Source organism: Diabrotica virgifera, chromosome 2 (genome assembly GCF_917563875.1).
Source record: "Diabrotica virgifera virgifera chromosome 2, PGI_DIABVI_V3a".
NCBI lineage: Eukaryota > Metazoa > Arthropoda > Insecta > Coleoptera > Chrysomelidae > Diabrotica > Diabrotica virgifera.
The window spans coordinates 100,745,770-100,766,263 of NC_065444.1; the positions used below are offsets into that span (position 1 = coordinate 100,745,770).

At 33.1% G+C, this 20,494-nt stretch overlaps 1 protein-coding gene across 4 annotated transcripts in view; it reads left to right on the forward strand.

Annotated features, from left to right (window-relative positions):
• LOC114343861 (protein PALS2) overlaps positions 1-20,494 on the forward strand; it is a 358,522-nt gene that overhangs the window by 302,306 nt on the left and 35,722 nt on the right. For all 4 annotated transcript variants that reach the window (XM_028294710.2, XM_028294702.2, XM_028294725.2 and 1 more), the window contains one exon: positions 7,317-7,604. In XM_028294710.2, coding sequence (XP_028150511.1) covers positions 7,317-7,604 — 288 coding nt within the window. The remainder of the gene's footprint in view (positions 1-7,316; positions 7,605-20,494) is intronic.

The window sequence follows — 20,494 nt, forward strand, 5'->3', positions numbered from 1 at the left end:
AAAAAATAAAAAATATTCAGAAAAGTAAAGCCGACTTTTTTTATTGCTTAAGATTTTTGGTATCTCTAACAATTTTTAAGTTATTCTGAAAAAAACATTTTTTTCAAAATTAAAATTTTTAAAAATTTTAATTTAAAACCAAATTTTTTCAAAGAGAAGCACTTTGAATCGATGAAACTTACAGATCATATAAACACAACATAAGTAAAGTAACTTGTGAAGCGGGAACGATTAATTTCATTTAACTTGCTAATTGGGTGTGATCTTACTGATTTTTTTTTGCCAAAACAAAAGGGACCAACTTTATTTTGAGCGTAACTTGATTACATTTGATGCTAGAAATTTTGTTTATAAAAACAGAAATAAAGCTTTTTTAAACACTTTAAAAAAGTTGTAATGTGTTTTCCCCAAGAATGCTTCATTACTTGGATATTTCACACTGAATTATTCTATTTGGAATTTTTCGAATATGAACCTACTTTTCATTAGCTATAACTCTGCTTTTGCTAGGTATAAAGACCTAATATATACACCGTTTTTTTTTTCACTTTTTTATAGGCTATAGTTTGGCTAAGAATATTTTTTTCGACAAAATGCTTACGTTTTGAGTTATTTGCGAAAAACCGTCTAAAAACGTGGTTATTTTGTTGAAAAATGAACATATTCACTTGAAAATAACTCGAAAAGTATTGATTTGGAGAAAAAACTCTGTAGAACAAAAGTTGCTTAAAATTAGTAAGTTTATCCATTTCGGGACTTATCTTGGACGTATATTTTTCACCCCCGAGATGGGGTGAAACTCACCCCCAGGGCAAAAGCACACATCGGCACCATATCACTTTTTTTCTTTGACATGTTAGCTATGCGTGTGCTAAATTTCATGTCAATCCAATCGGTTCTTTAAAATTTACAGCAAAAACCGTGAAAGAATGTACTATCAGTTAACTGCACGTTCAGTTTTACTACTTGAAATTTTGCGTCGTCTATTGTCAAATACTGCAAGTTTTGTTGTTTTCTGGCTTGTATTAGGGCTTTAGTTTTATCTACGTTGACGACTAGCCTATTTCATTCGCATTTTCAAGTTCCACATAAAGTTCTGTGATGTCTCTTGCGGTTCTTCCCATCAAGTTTATACCGTCTGCATACATCACAATCTTTTCTGTGTCTGAGTGACATATACGTCAGTAATTTAATGAGTGACGTTTACAGTGTGATTTTGCGCATTCTGATCTGTTCTTTTTTTTTCGAGTAGGTTTACTGACTCTTCACCTCTAATAACTCTAAAGTTCTCAGATTTTGTTCCACTTGTTACATAATTATGTCTGTTTGGTTCTTCCTTTTGACTTTCTCCCTATTGGCGCCTGCCTTATTTATTTTCTTTTGCCTTTTGCCTGCCTAAAAATATCGAGATGTATTCAAGATGTATTCGTTATGCAGAATAGATTAAAAGGACTATTAAATTCAGTGAGCTATGATCATAGAAAAAAAAAACGTACAACGGGGACGATGATGCAGCTACTGCCCTAGCTATGGAGTAAGGGAAAATCCAAAGTTGAGTTTACGAACAAGACCAGCAAAAGGTGGTTTCAACAATAGTAACATACAGGAAAATATTGTAGTAAAAGAAGATTCAGCCGTTTAAACCGAACTGTATTAATATTTTTCAAGAATGTGATTATGACACGGGGCTTGATTTTTGTGAAATCATTGGTGAAAAACGTATAATGACCAGTCCTTTCATTAACCTACTTTATTTTCTGATGTAAAAACAGATGAATGAAACCGTTTCATTCCAAAACTGTTGGTATTGGACTAGTGAAAATCCTTATTACAGGATTTAACGTAATAGTCAATTTGCCCAAAAAAGTAAGTGTTTAGTTTGCTCTTTTACCAGATTAAATAATCGAACCCTATTCTGTGTAGGAACTGTAGGAAGTATATTTGGATTTGCTGGAAAACTTACCAAAACCAGAATTAGATGATTTTTCCTTAGCAAAGGCGTCAAATGTATTTTCAGTATGCTGGATGTTCGTCACATTTAACTTTACTGAGAAAAGGCCGGCTAGATAAATATTTTCCTAAACGGTGGATAATGCTGTAATTGAAATCACTCCAGACAAACTAAGAAACGCTGAGAAATAATTAAGAAATAGGAAGAGATGTTTCGAAGTTGGTTGAAGCTATGTCGATTAGTTTTCTTTATTCACTGTTAGATTTTCTACATTATTCTGTATTGTTATTTTTCGTTGTTTCGTTACTTTCGAACTCGGTGTAAAAGTTAATAGGGATTTACATAAAATGACTATAAATTAAAGCAAGTTTTGAAAATTTTTATTTTGTTTGAATTTTATTTTATTATATGAGATTTTAGAATAAACAAAATCTTTTAGGCGACATCATTTTTGCGTTAAAAACACAATATTTATATGAAATATTTTTTAAGATATTTACACAATATTTAAGATATTTTTTATATAAAGAAATATTCTCACAACAGCTTTCAAACAAATAAGGAATATAATTTTTAACTTAGTTTATTTGCAATACATTCGATATCAACTAAATTTTTTGACACTTTTTAATATAATAAGTAATGTACACAGTTCCGGCGCTAGAGTATAAGGTGCCCGCCGGCAAAACTGGCATAGGCGCCCTTTGATTTTATTAAATAATTAGTATTTTGTATAACTCAGCAGAGAAAAGTTCATTTTGGTGCCTCCCAAACTGGAGGCCCGCCTGTAGTGCATCCCTTGCACTGCGTTGCAGGCTCTTTATCGCCGGCCCTGAATATACAAATTATATGTACTGATTGTTACTTTATTATTTTATTGGGATATAAGTCACAATTTAAGTTAAAAATGAAATTTATTGACGTTTCGACTTCGACTTAGGAATCCGTTGTCGTTGTTATTCGTTAGAATACATTTTTCGATAACGGCTTTCGAAGTGGAAGTCGAAACGTCAATAAGTTTCATTCTTAACTTAAATTGTGGCTTGTTTCCCAATAAAATAGTAAATTGCATAATATGTCACAAAGAAACAGCTTCAGAACAATGAATAGATTGTTACATCTTATTCTTTGAGTACCGTGTTCAAATTTTGGCGCGGGTAGCTTCCATGACAATTGGCTGATACTGTTCTCGATCTTAGATATTACAAATGAATAAAAATAATACATGCGTTAAAAACAATGAAAAACAGGAAAAGCCCAGGACCTGACATGCTTCCTATCGACCTTTTAAAAATTATAGATAAGCAGCATATTGATGTTTTAGTGGTACTCTTGAACAAAATTTATAGCTCAGGCACATTACCAGAAGAATGGTTGACGTCGATCTTTATTTGCCTCCCTAAAAATAAAAACGCAAGAGAATGCGGCGACTACCGCACCATTAGTTTGATGTCCCATGTGCTAAAGTTGCTACTGAAAGTCATCCATAACCATCATCATCGTTTGGCTCTACAACTCTATGTGAGTCTTGGCCGCGTTTACTATTTCCCTCCATTGTTGTCGGTCCTGAGCAGCTATTTCCCATTGCTGTACTCCCATTTCGCGTAGATCACTGGCTACTGCGTCCTTCCATCTCTTTCTTGGGCGACCAACTGACCTTTTTCCATCGGGCCTTTCCCAGAATGTGGCGTTCAGAAGTCATCCATAACCGAGTATATCATAAACTGGACATAGACATTAATGATACGCAATTTGGGTTTCGCAAAGGCCTGGGAACTCGTGAAGCTCTTTTTTCACTTAACATACATAACAAAGGTGCCTGGACGTCAATCAAGATATATATGCGTGTTTTATTGACTATAATAAAGCATTCGACAAAGTACGACATGAACAATTAATGCATGTCTTGGAATCAAAGAAGCTGGGCTACAATGACCTCAGGATTATATCGAATTTATACTATAAGCAACGAACAAAAGTACGTGTTAACGACCAGTTGTCAGAGGAAATTGAAATCAGACGTGGAGTGAGACAGGGATGCGTGTTGTCGCCAATTCTTTTAATGCCTACTCGGAAGAGATCTTGAAAAAAGCTCTTGAGGGTGAAGCAGCTGGAATAAAGGTAAATGGAGTTCCCATTAACAACATTAGATATGCGGATGACACTGTCATCTTAGCTGAAAATATTGGGGATCTTCAGAGGCTGGTGACCAGAATAGCAGAGTTTGGACAAGAATACGGGCTAACAATGAATGTCAAGAAGACAAAGTTTATGAGAATATCGAAAACTCAAAGAAATAACGAAAATCTCTTCATAAACGGATCCAATATCGAACGAGTCGACCAATATGCATACCTTGGAACAATGATCAACTCCACAGGAGATTACTTACAGGAAATCAAACTCAGAATAGAAAAGGCTAGAGCAAATTTTAACAAAATGAGAAAAGTGCTCTGCACAAGAGATTTGAAGTTGGAACTAAGAGTTAGGTTGGCTAGGTGCTACGTTTTCTCGACTTTGTTTTATGGAATGGAAGCTTGGACCTTGAATGCTGCAACAATGAAAAAACTAGAATCATTCGAGCTGTGGGTGTACAGAAGAATTCTGAAAATATCGTGGACAGAACACGTCACAAACAAAGAGGTTCTGAGAAAGATGAATAAAGAAATGGAAATCCTAAATACCATCAAAACAAGAAAATTGGAATATCTCGGACATATTACACGTGGAGAGAGATACAGCTTGCTCCAATTGATTATGCAGGGAAAGATTCAAGGAAAGAGAAGCATAGGGAGACGCAGAATATCGTGGCTGTGCAACCCGAGAGAGTGGTACGGATGTACATCAAATGAACTTTTCAAAGCAGCCGTCTCTAAAATACGAATAGCTATGATGATTGCCGACCTCCGCCGAGGAGATGGCACTTAAAGAAAAAGAGATATCGATCTTGCGCGACATGTAACAATGTATCTGCTGATAGCCAGTCCATTGACGAAAGTTTCGGAGCCATGAATATTTCTTCATACCAATTCATCTGTTTACCTCGATTTTTCCGATGGAGTATTAATTACATACAGTATCCAGCATTTGCTACCTCTCATTATATGCCTCTGATAGTTCTCTTTTTTTTATCATCTTAGTCAAGTTACCTTCGCCTTTACCTATTCTGTTTAAAATGACTTCTATGTTTGAAATACGTTGAACCCATGAGATTTTTAGCATTCTACGATATAATTGATGGATTCGACCGTTACTTGATGGAAGTTCATTTTATCTAACAATAAAATACTGAAAACGTTTGTTTTCTATACTTCCACAAAATTTATTACAACTATGTGACTACAGATGTTTCGGCAGAGTGCCTTTCTCAAGTGATTTAAATTACTATGTGTTTGCCTTTTTAAAGTCTTTAACTGAAGAGGTTGAGAAGTGGGGAGCTGTTTGTCTCGAGTTGGTCATTCAGAATTATATCTGTATTTTTCAATTTATTAATTTCCATAGATTCTAATAAAGATAGCTTAAAGCCTTTATTCTGAATATGCAGAATTTGAAACTGTTCATTAAAATAATGATTATGATCTAGAAGGTGAAGTGCGTATGTGTCTGTTTTTCTATTGTTGAAAGCCCTTTTGTGTTCTGCTATCCGTTTGTCAAAGGTTCTGCCAGTTTGACCGATGTAAGTCTTCGGACAGTCACCACAAGTTAGTTTGTAGACACCACTCTGTAGTTGTTTTCTCTTTCGGCTCTTATTGTTCTTAATATATTTGCTTAAGTTGTTGTTAGTTCTGAAAGCTGGTGTTATTCCTTTCTTTTTTATGTATCTGGCTATTTTTGTTGTTATCTTGCCAGTATATGTGATAGAGCAGAAGGTACTGGATTCTTTCTGTGGTGGTGGATAGACTAATTTCAGGGCTTTCTTATGGAGTTTTTGGTTTAAAATTTTGTTAATTGTTTGTTCGTTATAGCCATTGTTTACTGCTATTTGTTTAATGATGTTCAGTTCTATCTCGAAGTTATTCCATCCTACACAACACAAATTAGCAGCCTACCATAGCATGATACATAGACTGACAGAAATTCCCATGTCAAAAATAACTTCGAGATAGAATTGAACATCATTAAACAAATAGCAGTAAACAATGACTATAACGAACAAACAATTAACAAAATTTTAAACCAAAAACTCTATAAGAAAGCCCTGAAATTAGTCTATTCACCACCACAGAAAGAATCCAGTACCTTCTGCTCTATCACATATACTGGCAAGATAACAACAAAAATAGCCAGATACATAAAAAAAGAAAAGAATAACACCAGCTTTCAGAACTAACAACAACTTAATCAAATATATTAAGAACAATAAGAGCCGAAAGAGAAAACAACTACAGAGTGGTGTTTACAAACTAACTTGTGGTGACTGTCCGAAAACTTACATCGGTTAAACTTGCAGAACCTTTGACAAACGGATAGCAGAACAAAAAATGGCTTTCAACAATAGAAAAACAGACACTTCTACATACGCACTTCACCTTCTATAGTAGATCAGTGATGCTCAGACTTATACTGCATGAGATCTACCACATAAACTGCAAACGTCCAGCGATCGACTGCTAGAAAAAAAAAGTTTAAAAATAAAAAACTTTATTTCACATTTCTATTTGATAAAACGTTGTAACTACAGAGAGTTGTAATTAAAAATGTTTTTCATCTTAATTTTACTTGGATGAAGTGCATGGCACTGCATATCATATATCATCTACAAGTTAGCGCATTTTCAATGTGAATTTTTTCCGTGAATCGCGATCGACTTCAAAAACTTTGGCGATCGACCGTTTGAGCACCGCTGTTCTAGAACATAATCAATCTTTTAATGAACAGTTTCAAATTCTGCATATTCAGAATAGAGGCCTTAAGCTATCTTTATTAGAATCTATGGAAATTAATAAATTGGAAAATACAGATATAATTCTGAATGACCAACTCGAGACAAACAACCTCTTCAGTTAAAGACTTTAAAAAGGCAAACCCATAGTAATCTAAATCACTTGAGAAAGGCACTCTGCCGAAACAGCTGTAGTCACATAGTTGTAATAAATTTTGTGGAAGTATAGAAAACAAACGTTTTCAGTGTTTTATTGTTAGATTCTACGATATGACCACATTTAGAACGCTTCTAATTTGTTCATCATATTAATCTTCATGATCCAGGTTTCACATCCATATAGCACTACACGATACACATAACATTGTAGGAACTTGATTATTAGTTGTAAGTTCAGCTGAGAATCGCACAGTATAGATTTAATTTTGATAACTTTACTTATAAGATTACAGGCCTAACTTTAATCATACTGTATACTTTCAGAGTTAGAAGAACGAAGAAAAGCCTTCGTACCCCCAGAAGCAGACTTTGTACATACCATAAGCATTTGCGGAGCTAGAATCTCAAAGAAGAAGAAGAAAATTACATACCAATCAAAGAGTAACTGTGATTTTGATAAAGCCGAGTTGTTATTGTATGAGGAAGTGACAAAAATGCCTCCATTCAAGAGGAAAACGTTGGTTCTCATTGGAACGCAAGGTGTCGGAAGAAGAACATTAAAGAATAGGTTGATTAATAGTGATCCCGAGAAGTTTGGCGGTGTTGTTCCATGTAAGTAAATATTTTTTTATTCGACTTTTTATTATAGGTCACGGACTAAAATATCGAACATTTTCGAATTTTCGATTTTTTTTTTAATAAATTCTGGTCAATCAAGTTGTTTATTGTGAAGAATTTATTTTAACAATGTTTATTGAACACGTTTAAGTTTGTATGCGGAGAAAAATGCGAAAAAATAATGTTTAATGTTAGGTAAATAAGGTTATTTTACTCTAAACTTAAATGCTAATATAAATGGAATTGCACTCCATTCATCCTATGCAGCAAGCCGAAGCTAAGCTGCTCTATCGTATTTGGAACGGGATTTCTTTGTCGTATGCGGTGTTTTAGCTGATTCCACATATTGCTCTATTGAATTTAAATCCGGTAATCCAATCTTCGCATTTGGACCTCATCAAGATAATAACCCACTATGGGAGCGGCGTGTGGTCGAGCATTAATATGAATCTGTCATGTCAAATGTAACCAACATATGGCAAAACATGATCTTGCAGGATGTTTTGAACGTAAGAGTCACCAGTCACCCTTCCAACTAATACCTCCCCAAAGCATTATGTCACCACTTCCAAATCTAACGGTCTGGGCGAGATTGTAGGTGGCGAATCGTTCTCAAACTCTTCTGTTGACGTAGTGTCGACTATCTGGCTTCCGCAATAGGATTCTGGTCTCATCAGTGGAAATAATATTTTTCCAACGAGGAAGACGAGGAAAACGAGGAAGACGACGAAAAAACCCAGATGCAAAGTTTACTGTAATTGAACAATTAAAATAATTGAAATAAAACAATATTTTAAATCCAAGACATTTCGTCGAAAGAAACTACATCCTGAACCTCCGGCTTTAACAATTTATAAGCACGGAGATTACGAATATAGAAGATTGTAGATAGGACAACGGTCACGTATCTACTCCCCTTTCGTCTAGGAAAAAGTGCCGAAAGACAGTTTCGAGTACTCAACAATCTGAGTAAAGAAGAACAAGGGAGAAAAACAGTTTTGTTTTTATTTGATTCAGAATTGGTCCACCATCTGCAGATAGCTATTTCTGCATCTCATGCTTCATCAGTGTAGCTATGCAGTCACAACTCTGAATCAAAAATCAACAAGCAATCGATAATATTTTTCCAGTTATCGATATTCCATTGAATATGTGTTCTTGCAAATTCTAAACGACGAGCTTTATGACTTTTGACAAGACGTGGAGAGAGGTGTTAGACAAGGATGCGTGTTGTCACCTGACTTATTCAACATTTATGGTGAACATGTCATGATAATGGCTTTAGACGGATGGGCCGGTGGAGTAGCGGGTAGGAAAATCTCCAATTTAAGATTTGCTCATGACACTACACTTATAGCAGCAAATGAGTAAGAAATGTTTGATCTCCTGCAAAGAGTTGAGTACGAAAGCAATAAAGTTGGTCTGAAAATCAATAAAACTAAGACGAAAATAATGGTGGTCGACAGATTCGACACTATTCAACTGACTAACATGTTACAGAAATACCAGATAGTAAACACCTTTGTATATATCGGGTCTAGTATAACTATCGATGGTAACTGTGAAGCAGAAGTTCTGAGACGTATTGGTATGGCAAAAAATGCGATGAGTCGCCTAACTAAAGTTTGGAAAGACAGATCTATCTCTCAAAATATCAAGATGAGACTGGGGAATGCCCTTGTATTCTCAATATTTCTATACGGGACAACGACTTGGAATCTTGATGCCTTTGAGATGTGGTGCTGGAGAAGAGTGCTGTGCATACTTTGGACAGCTCATAGGACAAACCTTTCCATTCTAAACGAACTTGAAGTTAAAAAAAAGGCTGCCCACCATATGTCTGCAACGAATTATGCAATTCTTCGGTCACGTAGTTTTCAGAGGTGACGATAGTTTGGAGAGATTCATTGTTTCTGGAAACATAATCGTTTCTACGACAAACAAAAACCTTAGCTGAACGGCCGTAGCTCAACGGCATGATCACTGGCCTCATACGCCAGAGCACGCAGGTTCGAGCCCTGCAAACGACAATCAATTTTTCATTTCTAAAAATGATACGAGCCGTTTCACCGTGCCTCGGAGAGCACGTTAAACCGTCGGTCCCCCTGGGCTAGTGTATATCGACACTAGTTACTTGAAACAGGGTTAAAGATGTAAATGGCGCTGGAACAATCCGAAAGGATCTCCCGGGCAAAAATGCCATACCATATTATTATTATTATAACCAAAAAAAAACACAATTGTTTCTACGACAAACAAAAACCTTAGCGGAATCTTAACGAAATATCTAGTATGATTTTGACGATCAAAGAAGATATAGAAAAATTGAATATATGAAGATGGTACGATAAATCCTTAGCTCCGGTAAGCTTACAAGACAGAAACTGGAAAATATTGTTAAAGTGGCGATTTATTTCGCGGCGATATTCGCCGCCTATGGATTGTAGTGAGTAGTCGGTTGTAATCTGAGCTCCCGAAAAAGTAACATTTTAATAAGGAAATTCAGCGAAAAAATTCCTAATTTTTCAGTAGTGTGAATATAAAATAGTTTTGGTGCTGTGAGTTGAAAAAAAAAATTGGAACACTATGGTTATTACAAGAGAAGTAAAAGAAGCTATTGAAAATGCTGTAAGTCAAGCCATTATAAAAAGTCTCCAAAATAAAGATATTATAAAAAGTCTTACTGATAATGTCGCCGTAGCCATTATAAATACCATTGAAACCCGTCTAGGTAATTTAGAAGAAACAGTGGCGTCACTTAAAGTGGATATTAACTCCACTAAAACAAACTTGGAGCGCAAAATAGAAGAATTGAACGAGAAATTTGATCGACTAGATCAAGGGAACCGGCGCATGTGTCTACGAATTTTTAATCTAAAGGAAAAGGAGAAAGAAGACACCAGAAACGAAATAATTAACCTAATAAATTCTAAAATGGGTTTAAATTTAAAATATGAAGATATTAACTTATGTTATCGAATTGGTAAACAAAACAAGGATAAAGCTAGGGCTGTGTATCTTAAATTAAATACAATCGAGAATAAGCAAACAGTCTACGCTAAGAAGAAGCTACTAAAGGGTACTGGGGTAGTTATTAAGGAAGATCTCACTAACTTAAAATTGGAATTGGTAAATCAGCTAACCAGTCTTGTGGGTTTAAAAAATGTGTGGACTGACAATGGTAAAATCTACGTCTGTCGAAACGGTAATGTAAAAATAATAAAAAATTCTAAAGACTTTGATGAATACAGAACTCATTATAATTTGTAAATAATATGTGTTTTATCAATTGTATTATTGCTAATGCTCTCTAGGTTTTAAAGCTTTAAATTTTTGTTTTCGATACCATTTTTCTATTTCGCTTTAATAAACGATTGATTAAATTTTGGGATATCAGGTACAATTTATGGCTAAATGCTTGAATATCTAGAAATTTTAGATAATAGTCAGGAAATCGATACAAAAGAATATAATAATTTTCAAGATTACTTACTTGAACTGGAGAGGGTAAAATGGGAGAATGGAATTGGTGTGATTCACTTTAATATTCGAAGTTTACAAAAGCATTTTGATGAACTGCTCACATATTTAGAATCAGGTAAGGATCTTTTGGACATAATTATTTTATCCGAAACTAGGGAGGTAAATATAAATGATTTTCATATTCCGAATTACGGAATATATTATAATGAATCGTGTATAAATAAATGCGATGGTACGGTGATTTATATAAAAGATAGTATATCATCTACAATTAGTACTATAGAGATAAATGATAGTAAATTTCTCCGCGTGAAATTTTTAACGAAACATTTAAATACTTATTATTCAGTTGGGATAACTGCCTATTATCGACCACCTGCAACAAATACTCAAATATTCTTAAACGATCTGGAACAATATCTGCAGCAGTTGGATATGCAACATCTTGAAGTTTATGTAGGTGATATAAATATCGACTTGTTAAAATCCTATACACCCGATACAACTAGGTATCTAAACATATTAAATACATATGGTTTCATCTCTTATATAAATAAACCTACAAGAGTTACTTTTGATTCTAAGACAACAATAGATCATATATTTATTAGGAAAACTAATAATATAGAAAGTAAAATTGATATAGATTCGATAGTTTTTCAAACCGATATGACAGATCATTTTTCGCCATTTGTTTTGATATCCTTTAAAAGCTGTGACAGTATAAATACAGAACATAAAGAAAAAAATTACAACAAAAAAATTGACTTTAAAAAAATAAATAATTATTTAAAAAATGAATCATGGTCTGAAGTAATTAATAATAATAATGTTCAAATTTCTTACAACAATTTCATTAATAAAATAAACACAATTACAAACTCTTTCACTAAAATTGTTGTCAACAAAAATAACAAATACAAAAAATTACAACCATGGATATCTACGGCAATAATAACATCCATTCATAAACGTCATATCCTCAAAAAACAACTAAATAAAACGCCTACACCCATTCTAGAAGCACAGTATAAGGAATATAGAAATAAACTTAATGTGTTAATAAAAAAACAGAAAAATGATTACTATAAACAAAAATTATACGGTACTCATGGGAATACTAAAAAATTATGGAATATTATTAATGAGGTTGCAGGAAGTAAAAATACACTAGATATTTCTAATATTGATATTGTTAATGAAAATGGGGACTGCGTTAAAAATAATACAGATAAGGCAAATGTGTTTAATAATTTTTTTATAAACTTAGGAATGAAAATGGCAAATAAAATAGAAAATTCAAATTTACCTGATAATTTGTTGAGAGATGTTTATATAGAATCGTCTATTTTCTTAAAACCGGTAACGCAGGCCGAAATAACTATTTTGATATCTAATTTAAAGAATAATTGTTCTCCTGGTCCCGATAAGATTAGTAGCAAATTAATAAAATATATTCATCTTAATATATTGGGCCCATTAACCCATATAATAAATCTCAGTCTCTCAACAGGACAAATACCTACGCAATGGAAGCAATCTATAGTTTCTCCCATTTTCAAAAGCGGTTCTAGAAATAAACTAACTAATTATCGACCGATATCTGTAATAAATAACTTTGCTAAATTATTTGAAAAAGTATTAACAAATAGATTGGTTAGCTTTCTGGATCAGCATAATGTTCTTTCTAAAATTCAATACGGTTTCAGAAAAAAATCCTGTACAGAAGATGCCGCATTGAATCTAGTTGAAACAATAATTAAAGCTCTCGATAATTCTAAAAAATGCCTAGCAGTCTTTCTGGATTTGGCTAAAGCCTTTGACACGGTATCTCATGCCAAACTGTTAGGTAAATTGAATAATTATGGTATTCGGGGTATTGCATTAGATCTTTTTAAAAATTATTTAACAAACAGAACGCAGCAAACTAAAATCGGTGACAAAATAAGCACTAATATTAATGTTCAGATGGGGATACCACAAGGAACGGTGTTAGGACCTATTTTATTTCTCGTATACATAAATAGTATTGCAACAAACCAGAATTTTGAGGGACAGTTGGTATGTTACGCAGATGATACTGCACTCATAATTACAGGAAATACTTGGGAAGAAGTGCATTTTGCGACAGAGGTTTGTCTTAAAAATATTAGAATTTGGCTAAATCATAATCTTTTAACTTTAAATGTCGAGAAAACAAAATATGTAACATTTTCCCCAACAGTTACGGACCAACCATCTTTAAAGATTAGACTGCATAATCCCAGATGTAAAGATAATATATGTGATTGCCCCATACTAGAACAAACCCCTGTAATAAAATATTTGGGTGTTATGATTGATCATCACACAAGGTGGTCACATCATATTACCTATGTCTCTAAACGTATAAGAGCTTTAATACATAAATTTTATAAAGTAAGGTTCATCCTATCTAAGTCCAATCTTATTATGATGTATAATTCATTAGTTGAATCAGTTCTAAGATATTGTATAACTATTTGGGGTGGTGCATTCTCTACTAATTTAAAAAATTTGCAAACTACACAAAATATTTTACTTAGAATAATATTTAAAAAACCTAGATTACACTCAACATCTCTACTCTACCAAGAAACAAAATTATTCAAAATACGTCAAATTTATATACACCAATGTCTCCTAAGGACCCAATTTTCAAAAGTAAAAAACAATAAAAAAACTTCAATTACTAGAGCAGCTACTAATCTACATCTAAATACTAATTTATTTAAAAAAACTGTGACGCAGAGATCATTTTCCTATTATGGTCCTAAACTATTTAATATGTTACCAACGCATTTAAAAGAAATTAATATAAGACATAAATTTAGTAAAGAAGTAAAGAGTTTAATTATCAGTAACCCGGAAATGTTTAAAATATTTGAAAATGTTTGAATTTGATTTGCACAACCAATTCGTATTTTCTCCTTTTTTACTCTTTCATCTAATCATCTAATAATCATCTAATAAAAAAAAAGAAAAAAAAAACTAAATCGCATAAACAGTTAAAATCTAAAAAGAAATGTATCGATTTGCTATTGTTATTGAATGTTTTGATTTATATTTTACTTTAATTTATACATATTATAGACAGTGTATTTAATAAGTTATATGTACATTGTATATTATATTGACTGACATCAGTGGGAGGTATCCGACAAACAGATGCCTTGTGTCTAGGTCTGCCTCCGGATGAATCAGTCAGTATAAGTATATTAATTAGGTCTGTTATATGTATATTGTATAATAACTAAGTGGTTGAATAAATTATTTGATTTGAATTTCCCAATATAGCCTCCTTTTAGTTCGTTACACTTGATCCAGCGATGCTCTAACTTTTTTAAATAATCTGAAAAATACATTTCCTCGAGTACTGTAAAGTATGCATCAATGGCAGCGATGACCTCCTCATTGGACTTACATTTTTGCCCGACAAGTGACTTTTTCAAGTTTGAAAACAAAAAGAATTCACACGGGGCCAAATCTGGAGAATTATTGGGCCGAATTCGTCCAATAATTCGGCATAGTAGAACCCTGAATCCCTGTGATTCCGGTCAATAAACAGACTTATAAGTAAAGATATATCTAGAAACTTATCAAGAAGTGATCATAATATATCTGCTCACTATTGTCTATAGATAGCAAAAAATATAAATGTTCTACTTCAGACAATTATGTTGCTTGGCGACATCCCCGACTTATAAAAATATTATTTAACTTCTAAAGACTAATTTTGTCGTGATGTTTAGTTGATACACCTCAACAACTAATAAATTAGTATCTAGTAATTTTGATTTAAATAGGCAGAAGTAAAATCTGCCGTGTTTCTAATAAAACTAGGTTAGCAGTGAAATAAAATTGCAATTAGTACCGACAAAGACCTATTTCCAAACTTGAAAAATCGTGCGAAAAGATTCGTTTGTGAAGAACAACTGGGAGTTTCATAAAGTGAATAAAAATCGGCCTGCAATTTCGTGCACGCAATCGTGGCACGGAAATATACTCAAAACTGCAAAGCGACCTTCACTGGTTTCATGTCACTCTATAAATCACTTAAAAGATCACAGGAAGTCATGCAAACCGTCCATTGTCATAAATGTATAACGTTTAAATTTATTGTGTCGCTAAAAACTTTTAATTGCATTATTATCAGGTATATAATTGGAGAGATGAAAAGGCAAGATCCCAGATATGCAAATCAGCCTGGGATAATAAGCACAGAGTACAATGGAAATATGGATCAATAGTAATGATAGAAGTAGATAGCAAAACTAAGTAAATTAAAGAAGCAGCCTCTTGTTACTAAATAAAGTAAAATGTAGCAAACACATCAATATAATGTAGCTCTCGTTATCAATACCGAAAGAAGAAGTCAGCGATAAGAATATACGAACACTAAAGAGTTAGTAACAGGTCTTCTTCTTCTTAAAGTGTCCTCTTGTATTGGGATACACTTCATCTCAGTAATCATCTTATTAAGACAAATTCTTTTAATAATTAAACGTCTTTGGTAAAACAAATACGTTTGTTTATAATAAATACGATTGACCTATTCGCGGTGTGCAAGTACTTGGAAAGGGAAACGAGAAACGACCGTGCGCGAGTCGCGGAGAAATATTGCATCTATCTTAAATAATTCATATTGTCAATTGAAATTGTCAAATTGACGTATATTTCATACCTTCTGTCATTGACGCAGAAAAATTATATATTGCTCCACAATATTGATATGATATGCAATTATTATATAAAGGTAAATTTAATTAATTGTATTTTGCTTGCAGTACTGCATTTTAATAACTGATTTTATTTACTACATACAATTGTTTACGTTTGCTAAACATAACCTGCATCTTATTTTTTCTTCTTATTATTTTTTTGGACTATGGTCTTGACAATTATCCAGCAACCAGGACTAATATAATTGACCAATATAATTAAAAGTGCGAATAAAAGTACAGAGCGTAGAAATAGAGGTCGCTTTGCCGAACTTGCACGGTCCCAATATTAAAACATCAATGTGTCGATTTTCGATACAAGGTCAGTTTGAAATAACAATTAGTATTCGTTATTTATAATCTAGTTGATTCAGCACTTTTACTAAACACTCTCACTTTTATTTATACCAAATAGTAAACAGGGGAATCCACTTTGAGTTCTACTTTCATGGCGAAAAGATTAGTCATTGGTATTTGAGATCCCAACGAGTAAACATCACAGTTACTAAATAATATACCACCAGCTCTTTACCGTAGTTACTTCAACGTACCAATAAATGAATCTACAGTGAGTATTGTTACTTCATCAACCCTTATGGTAGGGGGTAACCACCCCTCAATTATCTGAGATGGTTCAGATAAACGGGAACCATCATACTCTCCTCAATGAAGATTGACTACTACAATTGCAAATCCTTGCCTGTCTTCAGCTGTTCCTATTAGTTGTTCAAAATTTAGCAATGTCCATTGTCGGATGTTTCTTAGCCACGATAGTCTTTCCTTCCTAGTCCTCCCTTTTTCTCGATCTTTCCTTTCATTATTAGTTGGCAATATTGGTACTTCTTGTTTCTCAGTGTGTGTCCTAGATCGGTAGATCCACATTTCAAAGGTCTCCAATTTATTTACGGGTGCTGTTTCAAGGGTCTACGTTTTAACTGCATAGAGAAGAGTCGACCAGACGTATCATTTTGATAAACGTAGTCGAATTTCGAGTTTTATTCGAGAATCACATAGCAATAAGTAACATGTCAGAGACACATAATCTACAATTAAAAACAAGTGCAGATAGATCAGAATATGATATCAATCCGAGGGTAGGAATGTTTTAAAATTTCATGAACCCTCGAAATAGGCATGCCCGAAAAGTAAATCCTAAAAACATTAACTATTTTAATTACATATTGAATTCAGTATTAAGTATTAAAATCGACTGTTTTAAGAAAAACAATAAATACTCCATTTTATTATTGCAAAAACTAATTTAACTCTGTTTTGCTATGCACTGCAGACAATTAAACGTTCATAGATAACGTCACCAAATGAGTGAGTCAGGTTAATTAAATTTTGTAAAACCAATACATCTCTCAGAATTTTACCTCAAAGCATGGCTGATGAGGCCAAGTAAGTCGACTGTCAAATTGGTATTGTACCAAACCTAGTGATCTAGTTATGAAGAAATACTTTTAGAACACCGGCACACAATAGGATCGAAGGCGCCGTTGCACAGTGGTTCCAAATGCCGAAAACGTGGTCATGAACCTTTAAAAGCGTATATTGTTTATACATTTTGGAATTACTTTCGTTCTTAAGGGTTTTTGGCATCGCTGATTACGAATCTGACATTATTTTTTCTGAAAAACAAAATGGCGGATCCAACATGGCGGAAAAAAATTGAAACTATCAATCACAAAGGAAAATTTTTTATCAAATTTGGTAGGTTAAGGTAGCTGATTACAAATCTAACATTACTTTTTTTTTAAACAAAATGGAAGATCCAATATGGACGAAAGAATTTCGAAAATTTTATTTTAACCGCATTTTTGTTTAAAATTTTATATTATAAGGGACTTTTGAAACTGCTGATTACCAATACATTTTCTTTCTGAAGTACAATATTTAGAACCTATTACTTATGTACAACTGCTCATACATACTCAACAATTGCCAGAATCATGTAATATACATCATTTCCCACTTTTGTATTTAAACAACTGCCAGCAATGTATAGGCAGTTATAGGCAGCTAAACCAAAGCGATTCTGTATCTCCTTACTATATATTTTAAGATTAATAAACATTAGTCGCAGAATTATGCAGAACTTTGTACTTTTTGAATGCATCTTTACAAAATTTTAATTATTTCTAGTATATTTTCACTATTTATGCATTAACAAATTTAAGGCATTTTTTGTTAATAAATGTTGATTTAACTTATATCTTACATTAGTACATACTTAAAAAAGAAGAATCTGCTTTACAGCGATAAAATTGATAACTACATAATGTTTTACAGCGTTTTCAATATACGCGTTCTTTTTCACTTTCTACGCCGGCCAAAATAACCCCGGACATGGCTCACTTGTAAGTTCCTGAGCTGTGAACCAGAATACATCCAGTCTGATCCTCATACCTACGTATTAGGACTCTACGATAGTATGAGAAAACAAATGTAAACATGAAAATGAAGTACAAGATCACTTGAAGTACAAGTTTTGTAAAAGATCACTTACAAAACAAAAACTATGATATCTTAGGTGTTACTGAAACTTGGTTAAACGGTGATATAAGTGATGAAGTTTCTGAAATCAATAATTATACATTTATTAGACAAGATCGTTTGCTGAATGCTGGAGGAGTTGGTATTTATATAAAAAATGGCTTACATTTCTCCGTAATCTTACAAGAATGTAAGCCCTTCATTGAGCATATTTGGATAAAAATCACCCAAAATCATAATGTATTAATAATGGGAATTATTTACAGGCCGCCAGGCTCAAGTCATAGAGAATTCTTGGATTATTTCGAGGATCTTTTACCACAGTTTTACGCTCAGTCGGGTAAAATTGTGTTCTTGGGTGATTTTAATATAGACCAATTAGACGTTAACTTTTCTTACACTTCCCAACTTAATAGTATATTTAAGTCTTTTGACATAAAACAGTTAATTAATGAACCAACTCGTGTGACTGACAGAACATCTACTTTAATTGATTTAATATGTTCAAGTTTTGATGGTGTTTTTGATGTGGAGAACTTAGATATCAATATCTCCGACCACTTTCTCACATGCTGTAAAATTAAGTTTGATAAGCCTCCGCCAAATAATGTTTCATTTACATACAGAACATTAAGTCGCATTAATTTAGAAGAGTTTCAACGGGATCTTGAGGGTGCATCCTTGCACAACCTATATTTAATTAATGATATTGATGAAAAAGTGACATTTCTTACAAATACATTACTCGGTATTTTTGATAAGCATGTCCCCTTAAGAACTTGTACAAATAAGCAAAAACCATATTGCCCCTGGATTACAGACAATATACGACTTATGCAAAAAATGCGAAACCAAGCTCTAAATAGATATCGTCGTAGTAGGAATCCGGAACACTGGAATTACTACAAACAGATTAGGAACTTAACTACTTCTACTATTAGACGTGAAAAAAAGATTTATTTAAACAATAAACTTCAAAACTGCAACGTAAAAGAAAAGTGGAATGAGCTTAGGAAGATTAATGTACTTAACAGAAAACAAAATCATATTCCAGATAATCTTAAAGACGTTAATAAACTTAATCAACATTTTACAGCGGCTTGTTCAATTAATCAACAACCCAGTAATGAACTTCTAAGTTTTTACAGAAATCATTCTATGCCAGTTCAAGAGCCATTTCGTTTTAATACAGTGTCTATGGAGGACGTTGCCGATATTATCTTGAGTGTAAAATCAAAAGCCTTTGGACAGGATGATCTTAATATAACTCTAATTCAACTTTGTTGCCCCTTTATCGTGCCTTTTATTACGCATATTGTTAATAGCTGTATCATTGAGTTTTACTTTCCCGCATCTTGGAAAAGAGCAAAAATTATTCCTTTACCTAAAATAAAGAATCCAACTGAATTTAATCACCTGCGATGTATATCTATCCTACCCACGTTCTCGAAAATAATCGAAAAAATTATGGAAAAGCAAATGAGCAATTTTTTGGAAAAAAATAATATTATTCCTGCTAAGCAATCAGGATTTAGGACAGGTTATAGTTGTGAGACAGCGATTTCCGATATAATTGACAGTATAGTATCCGCAGATGATAGAAAGTATGCAACAGTTTTAATTCTCTGGGACTATTCGAAAGCCTTTGATATGATCAATCATGAAATTTTAATATCAATTTTAAAACATATAGGCTTCGATGAAGCTTCATTGAATTTAGTAACATCGTATGTAACTCTTCGTACTCAAACTGTGGTAATTGACGAAAAGCAAACAAATATATGTAATATTCTGTCAGGGGTTCCTCAGGGAAGTATCTTAGGACCTTTGTTATTTAAAATTTATACTTTTAATATTATAAAGTCCTTAAAACATTGTGACTATCATCAATACTGCGATGATACACAACTAAAATATTCCTTCGCTCCTCATGAGGCGCAGTTAGCCAATGCAAGAATTAATTCTGACCTTCAGGAAATTTTAACTAGCTCTAACAAACATCTACTTAAAATAAATCCCTCTAAATCGGTAGCCATGTTGTTCTGTTCTGAAAATCAACGTGAGCATCTGTCAACGAATATTGTACCTTGTATAGATAACAACACTATTATTTTTCAAGCATCTGCCAAAAATTTAGGACTTACTATGGACACTAAATTAAATTTT